At 37.6% G+C, this 27,104-nt stretch overlaps 3 protein-coding genes across 3 annotated transcripts; 2 read left to right on the top strand and 1 right to left on the bottom strand.

The window, feature by feature from the left end:
* Positions 1-1,635: 1,635 nt before the first annotated feature.
* On the top strand, positions 1,636-5,995 carry LOC138336914 (3-beta-hydroxysteroid-Delta(8),Delta(7)-isomerase-like). The gene is made up of 3 exons (XM_069286535.1): positions 1,636-2,024; positions 3,919-3,955; positions 4,538-5,995. The coding sequence occupies exons 1-3, from the start codon at positions 1,721-1,723 to the stop codon at positions 4,899-4,901; spliced, it is 705 nt and encodes a 234-aa protein (XP_069142636.1). The 5' UTR covers positions 1,636-1,720; the 3' UTR covers positions 4,902-5,995.
* Positions 5,996-10,917: 4,922 nt separating this feature from the next.
* Positions 10,918-14,673, top strand: LOC138336913 (thioredoxin-like protein 4B). Its single transcript, XM_069286534.1, has 3 exons — positions 10,918-11,100; positions 11,619-11,770; positions 13,529-14,673. Exons 1-3 carry the CDS (start codon positions 10,969-10,971, stop codon positions 13,692-13,694), a joined length of 450 nt encoding a protein of 149 aa, XP_069142635.1. The 5' UTR covers positions 10,918-10,968; the 3' UTR covers positions 13,695-14,673.
* A 7,797-nt stretch (positions 14,674-22,470) lies between these two features.
* LOC138336912 (small ribosomal subunit protein uS12) lies at positions 22,471-26,308 on the bottom strand. The gene is made up of 4 exons (XM_069286533.1): positions 26,242-26,308; positions 24,110-24,266; positions 23,042-23,162; positions 22,471-22,664 (listed from the first exon to the last, which is right to left on the bottom strand). Exons 1-4 carry the CDS (start codon positions 26,243-26,245, stop codon positions 22,518-22,520), a joined length of 429 nt encoding a protein of 142 aa, XP_069142634.1. The 5' UTR covers positions 26,246-26,308; the 3' UTR covers positions 22,471-22,517.
* Between the last annotated feature and the right edge of the window lie 796 nt (positions 26,309-27,104).

The following is a 27,104-nucleotide window of genomic DNA, read 5'->3' as shown; positions in this document are numbered from 1 at the left end:
TTTATAAAAATAAAGCAATAGTTCTCGGATTGTCGTACTATTTATTACAATAAAATGAAAACAAACATCACAAGCGGCTGTGTTCCCTCTATGGTTATGTGTAGATATACGGAGTTGTACCTTTGAGCGCCCGGATGTACCTTTGTGTGACGTCATCGCCATCTTTTCTGAAATCTCCTATAGACTGTTTTCTCTTTATATATATGTAATACTGTGTTACAGTATTACATATATATAGAGAGAAAAATGTCGACTAAACGCCTGTTGTTATGCTATATAGTTTAGCCTATGTCTTAGTTTCCTCGCTAACATGGCTTTTTAAAATATCTCTACGCGGTCCCTTTTGCATTGTGTTTTATAAAGGTGATAAGGGGGTCTATACTTTCTGTTATCAGTCGTAAATAGTTTATTCGCCTTGATATTCGACACAACTAATTCAAAATTTCTGTAGTTTAATATAAGAGTCACAAATCATGCCATTTAAAAAAAAAAATTCACAAAGGATTTTTCTCGCCAGAGGACTAACATCTCTATATATGAGTTTGGGCCTTTTATGCCGTGTTCTCCCCTAAGCATATTTTACTGCTGGTCCTAAGGACGGCTGACCTAAACAGTTACAGGTTCTGACTGAAAATTTCTGGTTCTTACAGAGTTCACCCTTGTTGTTTTTAAATTACAAAATTATACTAGCAAAGTAATTGTTTTACTTTAAACAAAATATGTCCGCATATTCGGATTAGTACCGTGCGCTCTTAACATAGTTCACAAACATCACGATATTACGAAAAAACAGTTTTGTACAGTTTTATCTTCAACCTTCTACAATTCTTCTGCTATTTTTTGTTTTGTATATATCCTCTAAGTCCGCGAAACCTGCCTGTATTATTAGACTTTTTATTTTTTCCCTAATATATATTGGGCAAAAAAAAATTAAAAGCCCAATGAAATAGGCAGGTTTACCACCAGACTGATACCCTCTACCTGGACCAAAAATTACAGGTCAAAGGACCAGCTACATTGCAAAAATTGTCTGTCCGACTATAAAGTTGTCGGTCACGGGCAGACGGACAGGCGTTAATTTCGCACGCTGCTTTTATGACCCCCGAAATCCATCATTTTTTTAACATGTAACTATATATATGATGTACTACGTACTTAAGGTGTTGTATTTGAAATATTTATATTTAGTTTTTTTTTGTTTTTTTTGTTGTTTTTTATTAGTTGTATAGCTCTAGTTTCCATAGTACTTCATTTGGTCATTTTTGACCATTATTGAAAAAAAAAATCCAAATCTTCATAATTTATGTTTCCATGGTTACCACATCAACTACAGATGCAATGACATTAAATCATCATAGAAGGGTTGAAAGCCTACTCGATATTTGAATAAGTTAAAAAAAAATCTGAGGGCAAAAAAAGGCAAAAGAGAAGTAATTGAAGTAGCCTACAAAATGTATGTAAGTTAATTTTGTCTTATTTTGGTTACTTTTTTCTTTAAAATACTTTGCAATTTTTTTATTTTTATTTTTTCTTCTTTCTTTTAAAAGCATTCAATGAATTAATTGTAAAAAGAAAGCAGGCTAACTTTTTAAACTAGTTATTATTCCGGAACATCGCGGTTTTCCGATCCTACAATTACACTCTAATAAGAGCTTCCGGTATTTCTTGGATACAGCCACGCCGCTTCGTCTGCTTTTCTACCTTCATTAAGTTCGTTATCATGAAGCTTACACCACCAAAAGTGATCACCCTTCATCCTTACTTTCCTCGAAATGTTAGCATCCCACATTACACACCGAACACCTCGTCTGTCCATGAATTGTTGGGCATATTTTTCAGTCTCTTGTTCGTAGCGATTGTCGGCACTTGGTTATTTGCAAGGAGGAAATTAAGATTCAGCATAAAAGATTGTCTCATTTTGTGCTGGTTCGTTGGATGCGGGTTTATTCACACCATTCTTGAGGGCTATTTCTGTGTCCGTCATAATACATTGGCTGGTCAGGATACCTATCTGGCTCAAATGTGTAAGTACTGCATGTAGTTGGATACAGTAGTACAGCTGCTAACCGTTATGATAGGTTTACACTATGTTCCCGGCGGCCACGGCAGCCTCGTTTCAGGCCACCGTGGACAAAACGTGGTGACCGTGAGACAATGCAGAAGGACGTGATAGACAAACGTGAGCGGCCGTGATTACCGTGGATGCTGTGCCAGATTTTTAAACTGTCAAAAAAATGGCACGGTAGTCACGGTACAGATGGTGAACGCCACAGGACGTAATAAAACGGGATTGACGTAACAAAACGTGACAGTTCGTACTAGGCCGTAACAGAACTTCAAGACGGTCCGTGGTGGAACGGGCAGCAAGCACGTTCCCCAGAATCTCGCGGTGATTTCAAGTTTTGTGACGTTCTGTTGCGTTTTTTCCACGTTTGATCACGGTTGATACAGATTGGCTGCACGTTTTGTGCCGTTTTGTCCAAGCTTGTCAAGGTTTTTACGGCAAGCCAAGGTGGATGAAAACCGTTTTGATGCGCTCTGTTAAGGCATCTTACGGCTTGTAGTGGTTGAAAGTCCGACGTGATACGGCTTGTTACGTCTTATTATGGTCTTACGTTGCAAGCAAAACATGATATGGGTATCATTGCCTGGCCTGGTACATATTTGCTACTTCATAGAATCATTTGTATTGATAAATAGAAATAGTCATTAGCAAACACATTTTAACCCTCAAATTATCCCAAAGCTGTTATTGCAAAAGGCAGATTAAATGAGTACAGAAAAAAATATTTGGGTAGAAACACTTGGCTATAATAATTGTATATTTATACCAAATATGCTTTTAACAAATTTTGTAATTAAAACGTGTTTGAAATGACATTTTCGGCAAAAAATATTGTTTCAGTTGCTCCAAAAAGCCCGGCATCAAACTTTCATCCTAGTAAGCCTTGGCGAATCGTGAAAAACGTATTGGAGTTCGATCAAAACGTGTAAAACGTAGCAGACCTCATCAGATCGTAACAGGCCAGGAAAGAACGTAGTGGTATCCTTGATAGACCGTGCTAAAGCCGTAGTGTTCCTTTAACCTCCGGGAATAGCACTTTCCACTATATCCACGGTCCACCACGTAATCCGTAAAAGACCATGGCAAAACTTCACAAGACCTAGCTCAACTTGAATACAGTTGCAAAAATAGCCAAAATTCCACGGCGCACCACGTTTCGGGCAAACGTGGCTACCGTGGTCGCCGGGAACATAGTGTAAACCTAGCATTACAGATTACCTTTGTAACATAAGTAAGGAAAAATATAGCCAGACCGGGGCTCGAACCCGGGGCCTCTGAACACAAGCTGCTCTAGCAACTGAGCTACCAGGTCATTTAAGGTCGATCTAGTCCAAAATGGGAGTTTTGAGATCCAAAAACAACGTGTGTAAAGTTTGTATGATTTACTGTCAAAAAGTCCACCTTCTAGTGAATTCTGGTACACCAAAGTAGCTTCAGATGAGCAAATCAATGTTATAAAACCAAAAAGTGGCTCTCGTTTTCGAAGAGGCTTAGATCTTACAGCTTTTTATAATGTTAAACCATGTTGTAATTTCCAGTTCTTGTGTATAAGGAGCAGGTCAGTGTGTAACAATGGTTTTGGATCTGGTCGATTGCTGTTGATCAGGTACATGTAGCTCAATTGATAGAGCACTCCAGCTATAGTGTTTGGAAGGTCCTGGGTTCGAATCCCGGTCTGCCCGTGCATTGTTATGCATTTGAATGAAAGCTTAAAAGGGGATAAGTTTAGCATATTTATAAATGGTGAGGTCTTATGTTTTTTTTTATTTAAATTCAATCCATTAGAAGCATGTAAATTATACAGGCCGATTGAAACCACTTTTTTGTAATATGATGTGTATTTTCATTTTCAGGGAAGGAGTATGGAAAAGGTGATAGCAGATATCTGACGTGAGTGATGATCATCTCCAAATATTTTATATAGGGTGATTGGGTGGTGTAGTGGTTAAGCCGCTCGCCTTTCAATTAGCCGTCCAGGGTTCGATCCCCGGCACTGACGTGAAAAGGTCTGGGGTCACCTGCCCGATCACATGGGTTTTCTTCGGGCACTCCGGTTTCCTCCCCCACTAACCCCTCGCGCACTTACATCCGGGCCATCGAGACTGATTTATATAAGTTGTATAACTTGTTTCTCAATCGATGTAAAATAGATAAAGTGTCTATTTTAAATCTTTTATAAATGTCAAAAGAGAATTACTTTTGAATTAAACTATTTTAAATATGACATAATTAATGAGCTCTACTATTACAGAAGTAGCATGTACAAATGCACATTTTTGTGTACAATATTTTACTGTTACCAATTTTAACACTACTTGACCAGTTTATATTATAAGGCCCTTTTGGCTAAAAAAGACCCTATTTTCTTTGTCCTTAGGTAGACTACTAGACTGTAGTTCAAAATGAATTTTATATTTACATGAATATAGTATATACATGTACATTACAAAAATCCTGATGTGTATTTTTCAGGTCCGATTCCTTCACTGTTTGTATGGAATGTACCACAGCAATGGTGGATGGACCACTTGCCTTTGCTGTCGCGTTAGCCTACATCACCAGAAGTCCCTACCGCTATGTTCTGCAACTGGTTGTCTCCCTTTTCCAACTCTATGGCGACTTTCTGTACATGTCTATTGAAGCTAAGGAAGGCTTTATTCATGGTGAATTTAATCATCCTCTACATTTCTGGTTTTATTTTGTCTTTTTAAACCTTTGGTGGATATTTATACCTTTTACTTTGATTATTCAAGCCAGTCGAAGATTAATGAATGCACAAGCATTGTCAGATGCTAAAACAAATTCATCTAACTCAAAATCAAAAAAGAAAAAATGAAATTATTTGGCAGCCTACTACTGTTATATATTGAAATGAAGCATAACAATTATTTTACTCAAGAAATCTATTTGTGTTGACATTTTACATGTGTATGTATTGATCTCATTTTTAAGTCATTCACCTCTGAAATTCCATAATACTGAAATAGACCATTTCCATCTTTGAATTAGAAGAATCTATAAAGGTATGTATTCAGGGGTGAATGGGTGAAAACTTTAAAAACTTAATCTATCTACATTGTTTAATTGATCCCAGTGATTTGGTTACAATTTTTGTCATACTAAATTTAAAGGGCTTTCTTGACTTTCTTAGTTTAAGCAGAATACATGTATAGAAAAGGAAAGATTTTCCTTATAAACATTCTTTATATTTTCATGATATTTTATGTTAAAATCTAATGATGATATGGTGAAAGTTAAGTATTTTTGCTAATACTTTTATTCTGTATAAGTAATTATATATGATATTTATTATTACTGTCAATCTTCACAGCTTTAATGTGTCCGTTTTAAGACTTGTAGTCTTTATTTGTTCACATACTGTACCAATTTTCTTTTTTTCTACAGTCATCAGTCATTGTTTGGCATTTTCAATACAAAAAGATTGATAAAGATGTTGATTTATGATGAGTAAACATGATCCATGTATGTTGATCAGGCCATACAAAAAAATATTTGTGTTTCCGGTAACCCGACCAACCCTATAAAATCAGTGCCTACTTAAAAACTTTTTATCAGTTGTGTCCTCAAGCCAACATATAACAACCTAAATTTTTGTTTGTTTTTTCACAAAATCAGGAATTTTGGTACAAATTCTGTAAATCTAATTCAGGGGCATTTTCAGTTTCGATCGTTACATGTGTTTAAATGGTTGTGAGTGGTAAAAGATGCCTTTGATATTTTCTAATAATCTACAGGGATATGTCCTTTCATAAATCTTATTTCAATAATTGAGATTTTGTTGTTAAGATTATTTTCTGAGACGTTTAATGCATACCATTTGGATTCTTGTGCATTGTTTCACCAATGTTATTGATGAGTAGAAAACTCCTATGACCTTACTCTTACACTAATGCTGTGACCTTAGCTTACCTCTTCATTGATGAGTAGAAAAGTCCTATGACCTTACTCTTACACTAATGCTGTGACCTTAGCTTACCTCTTCATGATATAGACTATCATATGCATAATTGTATTTACTCCTTTCCTTGTAAAAATATGCCACCAAAACTCGATGATTATATACCTGTAATATTAACAGATTATTCATGAGAAGACATATAAAAAACTTCAAGTTTGAACCATCACGCCAATCCATTTTATGCTTGTACATGGAATTAATCTGGTTTGTTTCATAACAATTGTGTTTATGATAAGATGTATCATAAAAAGACAAATATCCTTGAACCCATGAACACCCTGGACTATGTTGTAGTGAAACTGAACACTTTTCAGGGGACAAAAAACTGACCAATCACATGTCTACAAAGTCTTCATTTGAAGATTATGTTGAAAAGTGACACCAAACTTACGAACAAAGCCATACAATCAACCACATTGTACCATTATTTGATTCTTTTGATGTACATCAAAGGAACACACTTCCTGTTTCGTCTGTTGTCGCACACAGAGCCTTCAGTTTTACTATGATATTGTCTAGGCGTGGATACATGTATATAACAAGTGATATTAACCCCTAGAGTATCGAGGATGCTTAACCATGATCTTGGCTTTTACACAATACAAAACCTTCATTTAATCTTAAAAGTCAAAATTGAGTAATTACAACAAGAGATCCCAGAGGGATCTTGGCGCCCACCAGAGAATGGTCTATGTCTGACGATGGAAAGAGGAATCATTTCTCCGCTTTTCAAACTTTTACTACCTATCAAATTTGAGACAGATCGCTTCAATACTTTCTTAGAAATAGTGGAAACAAACTTCATTTATCAAAATCGAAGATCTTGTCCACCAAATGGTCCCAAAATGCAATATGCACAACTATACGGTCCAAGGGGAACCTGCACATGAAATTTGCACAAATCCCTTCAGTGTAACAAACTTCAACTATCAAAATTCAAGATAGCGGCCTGTCGGCCATCTTGTTCACCGATCGATCCCAAAATGCTTTATGCACAACTAGGGTCCTATAGGGGAGCCTGCACATGTAAATTGGGACAGATCCTTTCAGTTCTTTCTGAGAAATAGTGATAACAAACTTCAACTATCAAAATTCAAGATGGCGGCCTGTCGGCTATATTGTTCGTCGATCGATCCCAAAATGCAATATGCACAACTTGGGCCCTAGGGGAACCTGCAGATAAAATTTAAGTCAGATTCTTCCAGTACTTTCTAAGAAATAGCGATAACAAACTTCAATGATCAAATTTCTAGATTGATCCCTTCAGTACTTTCTGAGAAATAGTTGTGACACTTCAACTATTAAAATTCAAAATGGAGATCTGTCGGCTATCTTGTTCACCGATTGGTCCCAAAATGCTATATACGCAATTAGGAACCTACATATCAAATTTGAAAAAGATTCCTGTAGTACTTTCTGAGATATAACGATAACAAACTTCAGTGATCAAAATTCAAGATGGCGGCCTGTCGGCCATCTTCTTCAATAATCAGTCCCAAAATGCAATATGCACAATACGCAATTAGGAACCTACATATCAAATTTGAAAAAGATTCCTGTAGTACTTTCTGAGAAATAGCGGTAACATGAATTGTTAACGGACAGACGAAAGGACGGGCGGACCACCGACGAAAGGTGATTTGAACATGTACAGCCCACCATCTGATGATGGTGGGCTAATAAATCTCTAAGGTATGGCTTCGTAGGACATGTTTAGAAGCCACCAGTCTAGAATAATAAAACAATCACTAAAATGAGGCTTACTAGTAATATGTTTTGTCTCTGATTCTAGATTCCAAAACTAGGGGGAGATAATCTAGAATTAATATCCTGCTGAGAAAACCTTATCAATAACTTATAATTAGTCTGTAAAATGGTCAGTATAGTTATACGCTTTCATGCTATAAATGGTAGAATTTTACCTTTACCTTAAAATGAATTGCTTTTATTTTTTCACCTTGACTGTCTGTCCAAAGTTCGGTTTTGTTAAATGAGCGTCATGACAAAATATATAGTTTTCTTAGACAGCTGGACAAGTGATATGCTCGCCTTTTAGTGATGTTAGTTTTTACCTGTCATCAAATCAATTTATAAGAAAGTCTTTTTTTCTAGAAGTGTTTTTTTTCTAATGGAATGACACTGTATAATCATATTGCTATTTTATATTTAATGTGCATTTTGTTTAAATAATTCATTGATCTTTTTATATAAATCAACTTTGAAATAAACGTTTTCCTTTAGGTTAAAGATGTTTGTCTTTCTTTTATGAATGTAACAATTCCTAACTCGTGTAGATAGTCGTTTTATTTGTATCCTGTCATGAGACTACCACGATGAAGAACCGTACTGAGACCAAGGATCTGATAATTATATAACTTATATTTGGTCATATCCTTGCTAGCATCCATAGACCATTTAAGACGTTTTAGGGGTCTAGATAAAAAATGTAGAATCTAGTCTATGGGCACTATAGTCAGTCCAAATTGATGTTACATGTAAACTGTAACTAATTCTCCGACCCCTGTGATATGGATCAAAGGAAAGGGTTGGAAAGCTGGCCGTGACAAAAAGTACACCCCATCTAGTTTAGTCTGGAGCTATTTTCAAAGCCATTTTTACAACTAATATAAATCAGTTTAGGTAACAATACTAATTTTTCTGTATAGATAACTTTTAAAAAAATATAGAAAGAAACCTATCTTTCTATAAATTAAATTGAATTACAGGTAAGAAAATTGCTCTCAAAACTGCTAATTAGCCACCAGTTTAGAAATCGAGGCAGATAGGGTGAAAAAAAGATTCCCTGTCCTTTATGACAGTAAGGATGTAATTAACCATCATCTAACAGATTTTGAAAATTTGATACGACTCTTGTCTTCTAATGATCCCAGTCTTCTACTGGATTTAGGCATTTTTGTAAAATAAGTCATTTGAACTAAGGAAAGCTGGCTTGATAAACTACTGGGTGTTATGTATGTTTTGTTATCGATCCCTTTTTTTTGGATGCAAAAAAGCAAAAAAGTTGAATTGAATATATTTTTATCGGAAAAAAACATCATGAAAACATGTACAGAGGGGCTAAAAATGTCGTCTACAGAAGCATAGTTTCACATAGCATAGTTATTTTAACTAACCTAAAATATAACGACGCTAATTAGGGAATATGCATTTCAATCATATCAACATAATATTTATAAATTATAAAAAAAAAAAAAAAATATTTGTCTATATACAAAACAAAAGGTACATAGTGCGTGTGTATTTCCCCGTTCCATTTAGGTCAATGACTTCCATCTGAGCGGGATGATTTTCCCGCCAAAATCATAGATCATTTACACAGTGATCTGATAAGTTACGGTGTATATCAATTAGGACTCTCCAGACTGTACTATCAGAGATTTAAATGTAATTGTGATTTGTGTACAGTTTTACCACCGAAAATTCAAAAGGTTCAATATGTTCAAATTCAATCAATTTCATATTTTATCATGTAAAATTTACCAAGCAACAAATATTTGAAAACTAAATGGAAATCGGTCAATTATTGAAATCAGAGTACGTGGGTTTTATTATATTAATATTTCACAGGGCGATCGATTGTACGATCGAGCACAGACGTCTGCTTCTGGTTTGATAAAAATATAATAACCTATCCCTACAATATGAACAAGATGAGACACTCCGACACTTCAACTGTGGAACGGAATTGGAACTCTTCAAGCGAGCAGTTGCAAGAAGCAATCTGATTGGTCAATTAATTTGATTAACCAATCAGATTGCAACTTACAAAACTGCTTGCTTGAAAGATCAACTTCCGTTCCATAGTTGAAGCATCGTCCGCTACTTGGATACTTCGTGTCCTGTTTCATATTAAAAAACGTAACTTCGCGACAAAAACCTGGCATACATTGCAAAAAGAGGATTCTTAATTAATTAATATTTTCATCAAATTTGGTCTAATTTCAAAATGAATTGGAGCGTACCCTCAACTTCCGGTTCATTGAGTGTCTCACCTTGTAGGGGTAGGACAGTATTTTTCCAAAACCAGATGCAGACGCCTGTGGATCGAGGAAGTGTAACCATGCCGGGATCAGGAAATTCACAGTTAACATTACGTTTATTTATATAATTAGTTTAACACCACTACAATTATGAAAATGTGATGGATTATTTTTTCAATAAAGAACAAACTTTAAGATACTTTTTTTCTGTCCATCTCCTGAATTATAGCCTAGATCGCTTCATCGAACGAAGCGTAGTTTCAATATGGCGTCGTTAGACTGTACGCGACTGTAATTTAGACACGCGTCTTTAAGTAAGGCTAAGAGGTACCTTCTTATCCCTACTATTTAAATCTCTGGTACTATATGTAGAATATGATTTTACCGAATTTTTATCTCGACCCTTGAAAACGTCTAAAAACGTCTATGTACTATCTAGATCTGGTAGTACACGCACGTGGCTCTATATATTGGTATACACCGTGCCTAATTTAATATCAATTATCAGACCCCTGTGGTCTTTTGATGTTTTCTAATACCATTTTGCATTATTTGTCTGCCATCAAGTTCATTAAGATCCACACACACAAAAAAAGAGATTGGAAACTAGAACCTCCATTTTATAGGCACTTGGCAATCTAGTGGGGAAAAAACGTTGTTTTTTTTGTGTGTGTGTTTTTTTTTTTTACTTGAATTAATGTAAAATTTAAACATTATATTATGGTCAAATATGATCAATTTCTCGATTAAGATGTTTAATACGATATATATGAAGGCCAATTAAAATGTCATTAAGACATTCGCTTTGTAGTCTTACACCGTAGCGCCTTCTTTTACGGAAAGACCCGGAAACTCACGACTAATCTAGATCTACTTTCATTTTGTGGATTACACTTCCGGTATTGTTGTATGCCTGTTGGACAATGAGCTTTCTTCTACCAGCTCTCAAGTCTAAAAACGAAATCGACGATGTCATCCGTAATACCTCAGATAAAATTGTGGTTCTTCGCTTTGGCCGGCAGTATGACGTTACCTGCCTCCAGCTTGACCAGATAGTGAGTAACGTAGATGCATAATGTGATCATTCATTCATTGTGAGTAACAATGTATGTAGCATGCACAATGTTGTAATCAGTTGTAGTCATCATGGGTCCGATTGAGCAGTTATTTATTGTCAATAAAAATGCAGACTTCTCGATTCAAGTTTGTAGCTCAATCTAATAGAATGACAATTTAAGGAATAAAAACAAGGGGCAATAATGCACAAGAAATTGTTTTCAAAAACATACTAACAAAGTTAAAACAAACGTATGCTCAATATCACAGAAATGGAAACAGCCAGTGTACCCGTTCTATCTGTAGATGATCTGTACATGTAGTCATGTATAAATGTACTTGTCACCATTCATTATTGATGCTCTACAAGTTAGAAGTAATACTTGACCAGAATATGTTGATTAAATGACCTATGACCTATTATTGAAATACACCGGTATTTCTTCCACATTGTATTCAAAGTTAACAAGTACCTGGTAAGTTTAAAGTCCACAAGTCCCTTGAACTCTTTTCACAGCTGGAGAAGAGCGCAGCTGACCTAGGAAACATGGCCATGATTTATACTGTGGAAGTTGATGAAGTTCCAGTGTACAGACGATACTTTGATATCACCCTCATCCCATCCACCATCTTTTTCTTCAACTCACAGCACATCAAAGTGGACTGGGAGTGAGTACAAAGACCACCACCTTAACTCATTCACCCCTGAAATTTCATAATGGACTGATCTCGTCTTTGCTTTAGACAAGTCTACTTGTGTCTTCAGGGGTGAATGAGTTAATATGACCACATTCTCAGAGTTCCAAATTGTCACGTAATTTGCCTTGTGGATAAAAAACACCTGGTTTTAAAGATTGTTATTTCCTGGTTCCTCGGTTAGTAATTATAGACAGATTTGACTGTATTGTGTGTCTGTAACGAAACATGTAAACAGATCTTTTGTACATGTGTAGTAGGATTGTGTCTACATGTACATTCGTCTCATACCCAGGTTCTGTTACACATGTACCATTTACAGGAAGCGCATCATATAGTGAATTTAGTACCTTTGATATTAATTAAATACAGGTTTTTCGAGATCCCAAAATGACGTTGGTATATTACAAATTATCATTGATTAGTCCCACCCTCCGGTGATTATGACATCATGTCAAATGATGACGTCATAATTACCGGAAGGTGAGAATTATCAACAGTAAATTGTACTTTACCCACATTGTGGTTTAATATCAGAACCCTTCAAATTATACTGTATTTTGTTTAGTGTGGGAATGCAGATTACATGAGATTCCGTGAGAAACTTACATAATTTGAAATATAAATGTATATCTTACACTTAAATTTTATCCATCCTAGTTTGAGTTCCATCAGGACAAAAAATAAAAAATCTTGTATTCAAACCGGACCATTACATCAGGGAAATAACATTTATTATGGGAGCTTCGAGAAACCCAAAAGGACGAGGATAAATTACAATTTGCCTTCGATTAGTCCTGGTAATTCTGACATGAATTTGGTGATGTCATAATCACAGGAAGGTGGGACTAATTGACAGTAATTTTACTTTACCCAGGTTGTTTTGGCATCTTGTAACCCTTGTATTTGTTATGGTATTCTGATTTTTACCAATAGCACTCCACCTATGATGTTGCAAGTCTGAAACCTACTTAGAATAGTTACAAGATGCTGACAGCAAGTTGATAGTTTATCTCTGGGTACTCTACCTTTCCTTTACCTCTTTAACCTGGTATATCCTTTTAAAGCTCACTACCTTTCCGAAACAAAAAAATAAAGTTTCTTAAAAACATTACTAACACCATATATATCGTAGCCTAAGATAAGGTTACAATACCAAAAATATGCAAGATTTCCTATGTTAACAGTGAAGATTCATTTCTCTGTTTTGCCATCTGCTGCAGTGATATTCAACTAACACTGAAAATGAAAAATTAACATTTATTTTATTTAAATTAAATTGTTCAGAAGATGATGACAGATGTAGTTAAGTATTAACGGTAAGCAAATAACTTTTGCGACTCTACAAAAATATTAATCTCGTTTTACTTTCCAAATTTAAAAATTAAAAGCAGCCTTTAAATGACCCTGGCTCTAAATAGGACATAAAAATCTTACTACTACAGCCTCGCTCATCTTTTCTATACTAGCATCACTCACAAATACCACAGGTATAGTATAATACCTTTCTCCACTCACCGTCACCTCCATCACTTCTTTCCAAACAGTTGATAAGCACACCTTGTTTCCTTTCACACTCTTTGATACATGTAATGAAATGTAGAAAAGTTTGGGATTACTGGTACCAAAAAAGATTCCCCTCAGATGATCAGAACACCTTTCCTTTCACTGTCCCTGATAATTAAAATTTTAATGTTTTACTAGAAATGATTTTTCCATGATCTGTTTCAGGACTGCTGATCACACAAAATTTATCGGAAGTTTTAAGACCAAGCAGGACTTCCTCGACGTTGTGGAGGTGATATACCGGGGAGTGATGAAAGGAAAAGTCATGATACGCAGCCCTCTAGACCCTAGCTCTGTTCCTAAGTATGAACTCATCTACAAGGATATATGAGCATGTGACTTGTCACACATGTAATAGCAGAAATACAACAGGAAATCTAGAGGAAGCATCTCGCGTCGAGATTGCAGGTGTGTACACGACATCAGAGAAAGGTCAGGCGAAAATGACGGCAAACTATGGGGTCGTGTGTGAACTACATCTATGGCACCTGGCATACCCCAAGTAATGTGTAGCTACCAGTAAGCAGCATTACAACATCAGAGGAGCCTCGAGTAAACAGAGCCATTGTTTCTAAATCTAGAACAAAGTCAGGGCTGGAGATAAAGGAGACCTTAGCACATGTTTGAAATGCATCTTGTACCTATATCTGGCACCAGAAACATATATACATAGAGATTGGAAACTCCTTCTTTGTCTTTGTTGACAGGCAGAGGGACCTCCGGTTTATAGGCTTTTTGCCTTGGCTAACTACTTTTAAGTGTATTCTTTTAAACATGATATTTTTGCATCAATACAAAAATTAAACATTATATCATGGTTTGATGTGACCAGTTTTTCAAATTGATGCTATATAATATGATTTTTGAAATCATGAAAATCGGCAATTTTACCCGTTTTTTCAAAAATCAGACATTCAAAACCGGAAGTGCATTTTGTTTTATTAATATACAAGTTAAAATATTTTTTTCTTTCCAAAATCGTACTCAAACCATCTGAAAATTACTGAACTTTTAAAACATTTAAAGGTTATTCTGCTGTATTTAACTATTTAAAAGTTTATCTTAAAACCCCTAAGCCTATACAGAGGTACATCTGCCGATCGTATAAATGGCGGAGTTGCCAATCTCTATGTATATATGTTTCTGCTGGCACTTGAGCATTTCAAATCACACAAAGATTACTGGTAAAATCTTTGTCTATAATAACACAAGATGGAAGTGTTGGTAAAGATCCAACTCAGTTTATGTGAAAATTGTGTTTTTTTTTGTTTTTTTTTTATCAATTTCAAGCAATTAAAGGAAGAAATTAATGCAAGTGCTTGCTGTTCTTTCTTTCCCATGTTGATGCAGAGCTACACTAGCAAAAGTTAACTATTCAAGCATGTGTCAATTTCATGATCAGCGATACCCATAACACATGTACATTTACATTTCTTGACGTTCACAACTTTTGCTAGCATATTTTTGAATAGTCAATAGTGTCAGAAACATATATACATAGAGATTGGAAACTCCTTCTTTGTCTTTGTTGACAGGCAGAGGGACCTCCGGTTTATAGGCTTTTTGCCTTGGCTAACTACTTTTAAGTGTATTCTTTTAAACATGATATTTTTGCATCAATACAAAAATTAAACATTATATCATGGTTTGATGTGACCAGTTTTTCAAATTGATGCTATATAATATGATTTTTGAAATCATGAAAATCGGCAATTTTACCTGTTTTTTCGAAAATCAGACATTCAAAACCGGAAGTGCATTTTGTTTTATTAATATACAAGTTAAAATATTATTTTTTTCTTTCCAAAATCGTACTCAAACCATCTGAAAATTACTGAACTTTTAAAACATTTAAAGGTTATTCTGCTGTATTTAACTATTTAAAAGTTTATCTTAAAACCCCTAAGCCTATACAGAGGTACATCTGCCGATCGTATAAATGGCGGAGTTGCCAATCTCTATGTATATATGTTTCTGATAGTGTGTAGGGTCAGATGACCTCAAGATATATATACAATCGAAGGGGAGTAACTCTTTATTTTGACCAGTACAATATAGCAATCGGCATTTCTTTTAGAATTAATTTTTCACCAAAATGGTAAAAAAATTATCATAAACATCAGTGATGTTCACTTTCTTAAAATTCAGTAAATCAAGAAAGAATATAATCATTGTATTTCAGTTTTACAAAACCCTCATTTCAACTATATATCAAGTAGTACAAAATTGTACCAAGGCCAAAAAAAAATATGTCTGTTTAGGGTGTTTAGGGTTGGTTACCCGACCGACCCTAATGGGGTTTTTTTCCACTTTTCTACGAAAAAAAATTTAAGTCGGGATTTCGGTCTCCGACTCCGGTTCTGACTATCATTTTAGAGTGAAAGACACCCAAAAAAATCCTCCTGACGGACCGACCCTATTTTTTTTGCCAATGTAACCCTAAACAGACATATTTTTATCCAAGCCTAACCAAGGTTGCTTCATTTCGAGTCCATATTAGTGCATCAGAGACAGTACAGGTTTTAGTCCACAAGCTAAATGCCTTCCATGAGTACTGTATTCAACACATTAAGCGCCCAGGGCGTTTACCTTTAAAATATTGAAAAAGTGAAAAGACAAAATTATATTGCAAATCTATACAGTTTTGATAGTTTTGGTCTTTATCTATGACAGGCAATCGAAATTGAGGCCTCAAAAGGTAGAGGGAGCGCTTATAGGGACACGAGCGGTTATTAGGTCAAATACGGTATTGTGCTCCTGCTTCGCATATCACTTTTATTAAATTTTTGGATTTTGTTTTTCTTCATCATCCATATTCCAATGTTACTACCTGGTATCACTGTCATAATATCCAACCCTAGTCTTTCGAGTACTATAAGAAGATTGGTCCTTTGATGTACAAGACAATATATTAAACAAGAGGCCCAGAGGGCCTGTATCGCTCACCTGGTTTTTAGCTCACCTGGCCCGAAGGACCGGTGAGCTTATGTCATGGCACGGCGTCCGTCGTCCGTCGTCCGTCCGTCCGTCAACATTTCCTATAAATCGCTACTTGTCCTAGAGTTCTGCATGGATTGTAACCAAATTTGGCCACAAACATCCTTGGGGTAGGGGGAACAGAACTTGTATAAATTTTGGCTCTGACCCCCCGGGGGCAGGAGGGGCGGGGCCCAATAGGGGAAATAGAGGTAAATCCTTTAAATCGCTACTAGTCATAGAGTTCTGCATGGATTGGAACCAAATTTGGCCACAAACATCCTTGGGGGAAGGGGAACAGAACTTGTATAAATTTTGGCTCTGACCCCCCCGGGGGCAGGAGGGGGCGGGGCCCAATAGGGGAAATAGAGGTAAATCCTTTAAATCGCTACTTGTCCTAGAGTTTGGCATGGATTGTAACCAAAATCAGCCACAAACATCCTTGGGGGAAGGGGAACAGAACTTGTATAAATTTTGGCTCTGATCCCCCAGGGGCAGGAGGGGCGGGGCCCAATAGGGGAAATAGAGGTAAATCCTTTAAATCGCTACTAGTCATAGAGTTCTGCATGGATTGGAACCAAATTTGGCCACAAACATCCTTGGGGGAAGGGGAACAGAACTTGTATAAATTTTGGCTCTGATCGTATAAATTTTGGCTCTGATCCCCCGGGGGCAGGAGGTGCGGGGCCCAATAGGGGAAATAGAGGTAAATCCTTTAAATTGCTACTTGTCCTAGAGTTTAGCATGGAATGTAACCAAAATCAGCCACAAACATCCTTGGGGGAAGGGGAACAGTACTTGTATAAATTTTGGCTCTGATCACCCAGGGGCAGGAGGGGCGGGGCCCAATAGGGGAAATAGAGGTAAATCCTTTAAATCGCTACTAGTCATAGAGTTGTGAATGGAATGTACCCAAATTTGGCCACAAACATCCTTGGGGGAAGGGGAACAGAACTTGTATAAATTTTGGCTCTGCCCCCCCCCCCCCCCCCGGGGCAGGAGGGGCGGGGCCCAATAGGGGAAATAGAGGTAAATCCTTTAAATCGCTACTAGTCATAGAGTTTTGAATGAAATGTAACCAAATTTGGCCACAAACATCCTTGGGGGAAGGGGAACAGAACTTGTATAAATTTTGGCTCTGACCCCCCGGGGGCAGGAGGGGCGGGGCCCAATAGGGGAAATAGAGGTAAATCCTTTAAATCGCTACTTGTCATAGAGTTCTGCATGGATTGTAACCAAATTTGGCCACAAACATCCTTGGGGGAAGGGGAACAGAACTTGTATAAATTTTGGCTCTGGCCCCCCGGGGGCTGGAGGGGCGGGGCCCAATAGGGGAAATAGAGGTAAATCCTTTAAATCGCTACTAGTCATAGAGTTCCGCATGGAATGTAACCAAATTTGGCCAGAAAAATCCTTGGGAGAATAAGAACTGAGTTTGTATAAATTTTGGCTCTGGTCCCGGGGGGCAGGAGGGGCGAGGCCCAATAGGGGAAATAGAAGGTAAATTCTTTAAATCGCTACTAGTCATAGAGTTCTGTATGGATTGTAACCAAATTTGGCCACAAACATCCTTGGGGGAAGGGGAACAGAACTTGTATAAGTTTTGGCTCTGGCCCCCCAGGGGCAGGACGGGTGGGCCCAATAGGGGAAATAGAGGTAAATCCTATAAATCGCTACTTGTCCTAGAGTTTTGCTTGGATTGTGACCAAATTTGGCCACAAACATCCTTGGGGGAAGGGGAACAGAACTTGTATAAATTTTGGCTCTGACCCCCTGGGGGCAGGAGGGGTGGGGCCTAATAGGGGATTTAGAGGTTAATATTAAAATTCCTTCAGAAAAGAAACAATGAACCTGTATTCAGAACATTACTTGGCATTACAAACCAGGTGAGCGATACAGGCCCTCTGGGCCTCTTGTTTGTTAGTAATTAATAACAAGACTCTGACAATTTATTAAAAAAAAACAAGAGGCCCAGAGGGCCTGTATCGCTCACCTGGTTTGTAATGCCAAGTAATATTCTGGATACAGGTTCATTGTTTATTTTCTGAAGAAATTTGAATATTTACCTCTAATTCCCCTATTGGGCCCCACCATTCCTGCCCCCTGGGGGTCAGAGCCAAAATTTATACAAGCTCTGTTCCCCTTCCCCCAAGGATGTTTGTGGCCAAATTTGGTTATAATCCATGCAGAACTCTATGACTAGTAGCGATTTATAGGATTTACCTTTATTTCCCCTATTGGGCCCCGCCCCTCCTGCCCCCAGGGGGTCAGAGCCAAAATTTATACAAGTTCTGTTCCCCTTCTCCCAAGGATGTTTGTGGTCAAATTTGGTTACAATCCATGCAGAACTCTATGACTAGTAGTGATTTATAGGATTTACCTTTATTTCCCCTATTGGGCTCCGCCCCTCCTGCCCCCAGGGGCTCAGAGCCAAAATTTATACAAGTTCTGTTCACCTTCTCCTAAGGATGTTTGTGGCCGAATTTGGTCACAATCCATGCAGAACTCTAGGACAAGTAGTGATTTATAGGATTTACCTTTATTTCCCCTATTGGGCCCCGCCCCTCCTGCCCCCGGGGGCTCAGAGCCAAAATTTATACAAGTTCTGTTTCCCTTCCCCAAGGATGCTTGTGGCCAAATTTGGTTACAATCCATGCAGAACTCTATGACTAGTAGCGATTTATAGGATTTACCTTTATTTCCCCTATTGGGCCCCGCCCCTCCTGCCCCCGGGGGGTCAGAGCCAAATTTTATACAAGTTCTGTTCCCCTTCCCCAAAGAATGTTTGTGGCCAAATTTGGTTACAATCCATGAAGAACTCTATGACTAGTAGCGATTTATAGGACTTACCTTTATTTCCCCTATTGGGCCCCGCCCCTCCTGCCCCCAGGGGGTCAGAGCCAAAATTTATACAAGTTCTGTTCCCCTTCTCCTAAGGATGTTTGTGGCCAAATTTGGTCACAATCCATGAAGAACTCTAGGACAAGTAGCGATTTATAGGATTTACCTTTATTTCCCCTATTGGGCCCCGCCCCTCCTGCCCCCAGGGGGTCAGAGCCAAAATTTATACAAGTTCTGTTCCCCTTCTCCTAAGGATGTTTGTGGCCAAATTTGGTCACAATCCATGAAGAACTCTAGGACAAGTAGCGATTTATAGGATTTACCTTTATTTCCCCTATTAGGCCCCGCCCCTCCTGCCCCCCGGGGCTCAGAGCCAAAATTTATACAAGTTCTGTTCCCCTTCCCCCAAGGATGCTTGTGGCCAAATTTGGTTACAATCCATGCAGAACTCTATGACAAGTAGCGATTTATAGGATTTACCTTTATTTCCCCTATTGGGCCCCGCCCCTCCTGCCCCCAGGGGCTCAGAGCCAAAATTTATACAAGTTCTGTTCCCCTTCCCCCAAGGATGTTTGTGGCCAAATTTGGTCACAATCCATGCAGAACTCTATGACTAGTAGCGATTTAAAGGAAATGTTGACGGACAGACAGACGGACGGACGGACGGACGGACGGACGACGACGACGGACGCCGCGCCATGACATAAGCTCACCGGCCCTTCGGGCCAGGTGAGCTAATAAGCAAAATTGACTCCCAAAGTTTAATTTTGAATCACAACCATACAGTGATGCTATTGATACCATACAAATATGCTATCCAATACATAGGTTCAGAGACAAAGTAATTTATATGAAAGTAGTAGCCTAATTGACCTTTTTGACCTCGCATCTATTGCCGTCTAAGGCCCCGGGGGTCAGCCCTATCGTTTGTACAATTTCAAATCCCAACCCTATAAGGATGCTACCATTGCATTATAAGTGCTCTTCCATTCTTAGTTGCAGAGAAGAAGTCATTTATATGGAAAAAGCCAAATTGACCCCTTTTGACCTGCCCCTCAAGCCCCCAGGGGGGGTCAGCCCTATCATTTGCACAATTTTTAATCCCCACCCTATAAGGATGCTACCATTGCATTATGGGGGCTATACCATGCTTAGTTGCAGAGAAGAAGTCATTTATATGGAAATAGCCAAATTGACCCCTTTTGACCCCGCCCCTCAGGCCCCCGGGGCGCGTCAGCCCTATCATTTGTACAATTTTGAATCCCCACACTATATGGATGCTACCATTGTATTATGGGTGCTATACCATGCTTAGTTTCAGAGAAGAAGTCATTTATATGGAAATAGCCAAATTGGCCCCTTTTGACCCCGCCCCTCAGGCAAACGGGGGGTCAGCCCCATCATTTGCACAATTTTGAATCCCCACCCTAGAAGGATGCTACCATTGCATTATGGGTGCTATACCACGCTTATTTGCAGAGAAGAAGTCATTTATATGGATAAAGCCAAATTGACCCCTGTTGACCCACTCCTCAAGCCCCCGGGGGGGGTCAGCCCTATCATTTGCACAATTTTTAATCCCCACCCTATAAGGATGCTACCATTGCATTATTGGTGCTATACCACGCTTAGTTTCAGAGAAAAAGTCGTTTATATGGAAATAGCCAAAATGGCCCTTTTTGACCCCACTCCTCAGGCCCCCGGGAGGTCAGCCCCATCATTTGTACAATTTTGAATCCCCACCCTATAAGGATGCTACCATTGCATTATAGGTGATATCCCATGCTTAGTTTCAGAGAAGAAGTTGTTTATATGTAAATAGCCAAATTGACCCCTTTTGACCCACTCCTCAAGCCCCCGGGGGGGGTCAGCCCTATCATTTGCACAATTTTTAATCCCCACCCTATAAGGATGCTACCATTGCATTATTGGTGCTATACCACCCTTAGTTTCAGAGAAAAAGTCGTTTATATGGAAATAGCCAAAATGGCCCTTTTTGACCCCGCTCCTCAGGCCCCCGGGAGGTCAGCCCCATCATTTGTACAATTTTGAATCCCCACCCTATAACGATACTACCATTGCATTATGAGTGCTATCTCTTGCTTAGTTTCAGAGAAGTAGTAGTTTTTATGGAAATAGCCAAATTGACCCCATTTGACCCCGCCCCTCAGGCCCCCTGGGGGTCAGCCCCATCATTTGTACAATTTTGAATCCCCACCCTATAAGGATGCTATCATTGCATTATGGGTGCTATCCCATGCTTGGTTTCAGAGAAGAAGTCGTTTATATGGAAATAGCTAAATTGACCCCTTTTGGCCCCGTCCCTCAGGCCCCCGGGGGATCAGCCCCATCATTTGTACAATTTTCAGTTAGTAGCCCATAAGGGTGCTACCAGTCAAATTTTGTTGAAATCCGACCAGCGGTTATGGAGAAGAAGTCGATTGGTGATGGACAACGGACGACGGACGCTGCGGTATCCCATAAGCTCACCTCGGTCCTTCGGACCAGGTGAGACAAGACAATATATTAAATAATGATACACTGTGGTTGATTGTAAGACTTTGAAGTTGGGCATCACTCTACATAATCTTCGAAGGAAGTCTCTACAGGCCTGTGCTTTTCATTTTACGACATAGTCCAGGAATGGATATAATGGCAGTGATAGTAACCCCTGGAGTATAGAGTATGATTTTCTTCAATTCTCTTTGTTTCCTTAACTTCTCCCTTGACACCGTCAGACTTTTGGTTGGAAGTCGAGCTATCATCCTGTTCGTCAGTCAGATACAGCCTAATCTATACAAATGGAAGTTTCTTCTGGTCCCTACTTCACAGAGGGATTGGGTCTGTCCATTATCAGTACGCTATAATCAATATTAGGGTGCACCGTTTAAGGTCCATTGCAGCAAATTTCAGCACTTGTTTATTATCACTTTTAAGGGGAAGCTACAGAACTCACTGGTAAAAGTTAAAATCAGGTGTTGACGTCATGAGCAATGAACCCCTTTCATTAACACACATTTAAAGTTGGTGTAAATGTGTGGTAAGTGGCTAATTGATCAAAAAAGTTTTGACCACATGTTTCATTTATTTATACACAAAGATACCCCAAACACCTTAGTTTTTCTTCACACATTTTTGAATAAAACATGTCACAATGTGTGCCACATGGTGATGTCTTGACCTATATCTCATGAAGTTCACACCTGTTTGAATAGTGAACTTTTATCGATTAGTTCTGTAGCTCTCCATTAAAAAATAAAACAATATGTTCATAAACAACATAAGTAATGATTTTTTTTTGATTTTTTTTTATTCCCCTCTGTACATTGTTACGTATTTATGACCTTGGCCTTTCCTTCTTTCCCTTGAATAGAGCAAGCAGTGAAACGTTGGCGACCTTGACAATCTTGAAACGTACACCGGGAATATCTCCTACAGCGTGACCTTTACGTCCAAATCCAGCGACCAATACTTCGTCGTTTTCCTGTAAATAATTGATGCATTGTGTTTAAAACTCAACAGACACGAAACTGTAAATATGAAATGCAATATATTCTGTAATGAATTCAATCTACAGTATAAATGTGATATAAACACTATTATGTAAATGACATGTTACAGATAATGGCTCTGTTAAAATAAAAAATTTCATTTCTGATTCCAGTAAGTATGATATATCACACCACAGATGGACTTTATCCATAATAAAATATTTATAAGAGTACATATGAAAGAATCAACTATATTTTCTGTACATAAACCCTTCCTATTTGGATAAAACTTGCCTGCTGTTTGCTGAAAATATATTAACATATGTTCAATAATAAGCGTTATGACAAATTACGACGAAAACTAGCTCACCTCAACATAGTTGAGACAGCCATCGTTGGGAACAAAAGCAGTAATCTTCTTTCCGTTCTTGATGAGTTGGACACGGACACACTTCCTGATAGCAGAGTTGGGCTGTTTGGCTTCTACACCACTGTAACACAAGGCAATTCATGTCAGCATGTCACAAAATAATCTCAGCATATCACAAAATAATCTTGACAAGTCACATTATAATTGAGTCAGCAAGCTAACTCACAAAATAATCTCAGTATATCACAAAATAATCTCGGCAAGTCACATAATAAGCTTAAAGCAAGTCTCAAAATAATCTCAGCAAATCACAAAATAATCTCAAAATGTTACAAACAGGGATAGAAATAAGGAAAATAGAACTGATAAACCAAATTTCAAAAGGGACATTTATTTAATTGTAAATTACAAAAGGGACATTTATTTAATTGTAAATTACACTGACGTTATCCCTTGAGAGTGTCACCTAGTAAGTTTGTCAAGGACACAAGTTGACAGTCAAATGCAAAATATAGGGATTTTGAGATTTAAAATCATTAATGAGTTAAGTACTTTTTCCAGATAATTTAGTTCCACCTTCTGGTTTGTGATGTGTAAAAATTATGTCTGTCATCATAATTACAAAATATGACATCACAGTGTTGTATATGATCATTTCAGGGGCCAGTACCTTTTAATTTGGGAAAATTCTACTTTTTTTTCTTTCTTTGAAATGCATATACAATATTTATATTTAGCAAAGGTTTTTCTGTATTTGGGAAAATATCTACATGAAATTGGGAAAATACAGCTAAATTTCTGTAGAAGGGGCTGAATTTTGGCCCCAAATGCACCCAAAAAAATCTCTGCATCATAATCAGTATTTAATTATTCACAGGAAAGAAGAACCTATCAATGGTTAAATTGTACTTGACCAACATCAGTTTAACATCTCAAAATCAATGCAGATCCCTAGTTTCTAGCCCTAGATATGATCTCTAGTTCTTGCAGCATCCACTGGCAAGAAATTTATAATTGATATCACGCCAAGAAACTTGAGTATTCATTAATGTCTTTAATTTTACTTACACTTTTTCGAGGACAATTCCTTTAGCGTGAGATGAACCCTGGAAGGGCTTCACCCATCTTGAGGGCAAATGGGCCTTTTTGTAATCATTATCGTGCCACTTCTGATCACGACGGTGATTCTTAAGTTTACGAGCTGTCCTCAAACCCCTTGGTTTTCCTGAAAAAGGATAAAATTGGTATAAGTCTGAATCATACAAAAGACATGGACAAGCACAGTGACACGAACTTGATAAAGTTTAGTATGGTAATTAGAGCTGTTATCATATATCGGCATCGCGATATATCACGATTGTAGAGAAGAGACGACGATATCATTAAAAAAACTTATATCTACGATATCGTCGTCAGCCGTAACCCATCATGTGTTAGTTGGAAAGGAAACAAAACATTGCACTGTCGGACACGGACAGAATCTGATTGACTTGTAAACAAACATCTAATTAAAAGTATCACAAATAAACGTTTGTTTTGATTAGGGTTGTTACGAGTACCCGGTTACGGGTCGGGTTGGGGATGTAACCGGGTCAAAAAATGTGTAGGCCTACCCGGGTACATATACCCGTCAAAATAGGACAATTCGTCTGGATGTACGTTAACAAGTCTAGAATTTATATTAAAAGTATTACAAAATCCAACTCATTTGTATTTGTTTTCACTCACCAAGGATGAAACTTTATCTTTTCAATACATTTTAATTCTCATTACCGTCATTACATTTTGATGCGAGAACAATCTACTTGACGGACATGTGCACTTAAATAGGTCACACTATAGTCATATCGGATAACACAAGAGACCGTCCGAATGTAGTACTTCCTGTTGCGCATGTGCAAAAACATTTCCTCTGGGACTGGTATAGCTACAGACACGCTGGATAGACTGACACTTTACTGCAGCTCATTAGCAATTATGAAAGTCAAACAGAAATGAAGTAGACACTTAATGATTGACGCTATCTTTACTGAACTCACATATGATTTCATCGAATCTCCGTCGATCAACCAATCTTTCCAAACAACAAACACAACGTAACCCAATTTGTTACAAAAGCAGTCGATCTGTGTCGAGTACCCGGGTACGGGTCGGGTACTAAAATTCGGTTACCCAGGGACAAAATTTAGTACCCGTGACAGCCCTAGTTTTGATGAATGTTTCACTTTATTTATTCACAAATTACACTCTATATTGTACTTTCATGATTGGTCCCCCAAACATGACTTATATTTCCATAAATTCCTTTTATATTTTACTCGCCAAAAATCGCGATATTATCGTGACGATATCGTCAAATTTTAACGATATCGCGATGCACATTTTCTCTACGATAACAGCTCGATAAAGTATGGTAATTTGATGATGCTATTTATGCATCCGTCCAAATGATTTTGGTTTTAAATTATGGTATTGATTGAGGATATTATATTGGGTTTGTGCTTGAACAGTAGTGAAAGCTACATGTCCATTTTTAAAATGGAATAAATGGATATCAAATATCACAGAAATATGTCGGGCTAGTTGACTTTTACTTCCCCGAGTTAATTGAACTTGACAATGAGTCAACCGTTTCCTTTTGTAACTTGAAGAGTATTCCTTTTTAACTTCAATAAGCCAATACTGTAAATTAGTGCGTACATATTCCAAAAATAAATTCTTAAAGATTGAACTATTAAATAGTTTGTGCGAGACTACTTTTGATGGCAAAACAAAATGGAGTTTACTTGAGGTCTATAATGTGACCAGGCCCACTAATGTACAGTAGTGAGCCTGAGGAATGAAACGTAATGATAACACTCCAACTTTATCAAATTATTACACCAGAGGAATTATTTCCTTTTCAATGGGAATTACTTGTTTCTTACTTAACCAATAGATTGCCTTCAAACAAGCACGAGTTATCTAAATTTCAGACTGCCGGGACAACAGTTTCACCCCAGCTTTATTTGCAACCACGACTCGAGTCCCGCAGATTCAGACAGGAATGGCGATTCAATCTATGCTTAAACGTTCCTGTATATAATGTATCGCCATCAAACGTGAACAATTAGTACTTTGGCATAGTTTCGAGAGATTTAAAAATGTTCAAGTCTGTTTATTTTACAATATTTTTCGACCACGTGCGGTAGCCAACATACCCATGATGGCGGATGTTCGTGAAAAGAACGATCTCGTAAAATCTCGTTTGTACTTTCGGAATACCTCGTGAAGGTAAAACTAATATTTCGTGCAAACATTGTTGGCGACACCGTAAACCCGGATTAAAAATAGATAATATATGTGGACATTTGTGTAGTCTTTTGCTGTTACCTTAGATTAAGAAAAGACATCTTGGGAACATAACTACTTCAGTGATTTCAAAGATTACATTGTGACAGAAATATATATATGCATACTGTATGTATATATGTTTCTTATTGTGATCGTATTTTTAATTTTTTATGTTCATGAACTCCTCTGAGAAGTCAAAATTTTCTTGTTTTAAACTTTTTTTCTCATATAGATTTTTGGAAATAGGAGTTCATACCATAAAAGAAAATTGAAGAATAAACCTATGTCCGTTTGCATGTTTTCAAGCTATTGTCGCTCAAAGATACCTAGTTGACAAATTATTGGATTCTATGGGAATTTCGCCATTTGACCACATACACAAGATATTAAAGCCATAATTTCCTAATAAGGTGTTTTGTGTGGATGTTTGTAGAATTTATTTTCCGGTAGTCTTCTTTAAAAATACACCAGTTTTGACTAATAAGACTAATATTTTATCTCAGAATGACATCATTAACTAGAGAACAATAGTTGTATGCCGCAGTGAAGTTTGTTTTGTATATCATAAAACATCGACATATGCATATCGACAGCGATAGTACCCCCTAGATTATCGAGGATGGTGTAGTAAAAGCTTGATTACTGCCTAAGCTACATATATTTTATTGCCAAGGTAGTCAGATGACCGTTAAAGGCCCTGCGGTCTCTTGTTCTTTGAGATAGTCCAGGG

The sequence above is a fragment of the Argopecten irradians genome, chromosome 12 (genome assembly GCF_041381155.1).
Source record: "Argopecten irradians isolate NY chromosome 12, Ai_NY, whole genome shotgun sequence".
Classification (NCBI taxonomy): domain Eukaryota; kingdom Metazoa; phylum Mollusca; class Bivalvia; order Pectinida; family Pectinidae; genus Argopecten; species Argopecten irradians.
The sequence above is the reverse complement of the archived record's forward strand: the minus strand, read 5'-3'. Positions and strand labels throughout refer to the sequence as shown.

Bases quoted from the DNA above. Each gene is read 5' to 3' on its own strand.
- LOC138336914 (XM_069286535.1), top strand. From the start codon at position 1,721: ATGAAGCTTACACCACCAAAAGTGATCACCCTTCATCCTTACTTTCCT. The intron at 2,025-3,918 runs GTAAGTACTGCA...TTTCATTTTCAG, and splicing joins TACCTATCTGGCTCAAATGT to GGAAGGAGTATGGAAAAGGT. The intron at 3,956-4,537 runs GTGAGTGATGAT...TGTATTTTTCAG, and splicing joins GGTGATAGCAGATATCTGAC to GTCCGATTCCTTCACTGTTT.
- LOC138336912 (XM_069286533.1), bottom strand. The intron at 23,163-24,109 runs GTAAGTAAAATT...CTTGTGTTACAG, and splicing joins GGAATTGTCCTCGAAAAAGT to TGGTGTAGAAGCCAAACAGC. The intron at 22,665-23,041 runs GTGAGCTAGTTT...AATTATTTACAG, and splicing joins GCTGTCTCAACTATGTTGAG to GAAAACGACGAAGTATTGGT.
- LOC138336913 (XM_069286534.1), top strand. From the start codon at position 10,969: ATGAGCTTTCTTCTACCAGCTCTCAAGTCTAAAAACGAAATCGACGAT. The intron at 11,101-11,618 runs GTGAGTAACGTA...CTCTTTTCACAG, and splicing joins GCCTCCAGCTTGACCAGATA to CTGGAGAAGAGCGCAGCTGA. The intron at 11,771-13,528 runs GTGAGTACAAAG...GATCTGTTTCAG, and splicing joins CACATCAAAGTGGACTGGGA to GACTGCTGATCACACAAAAT.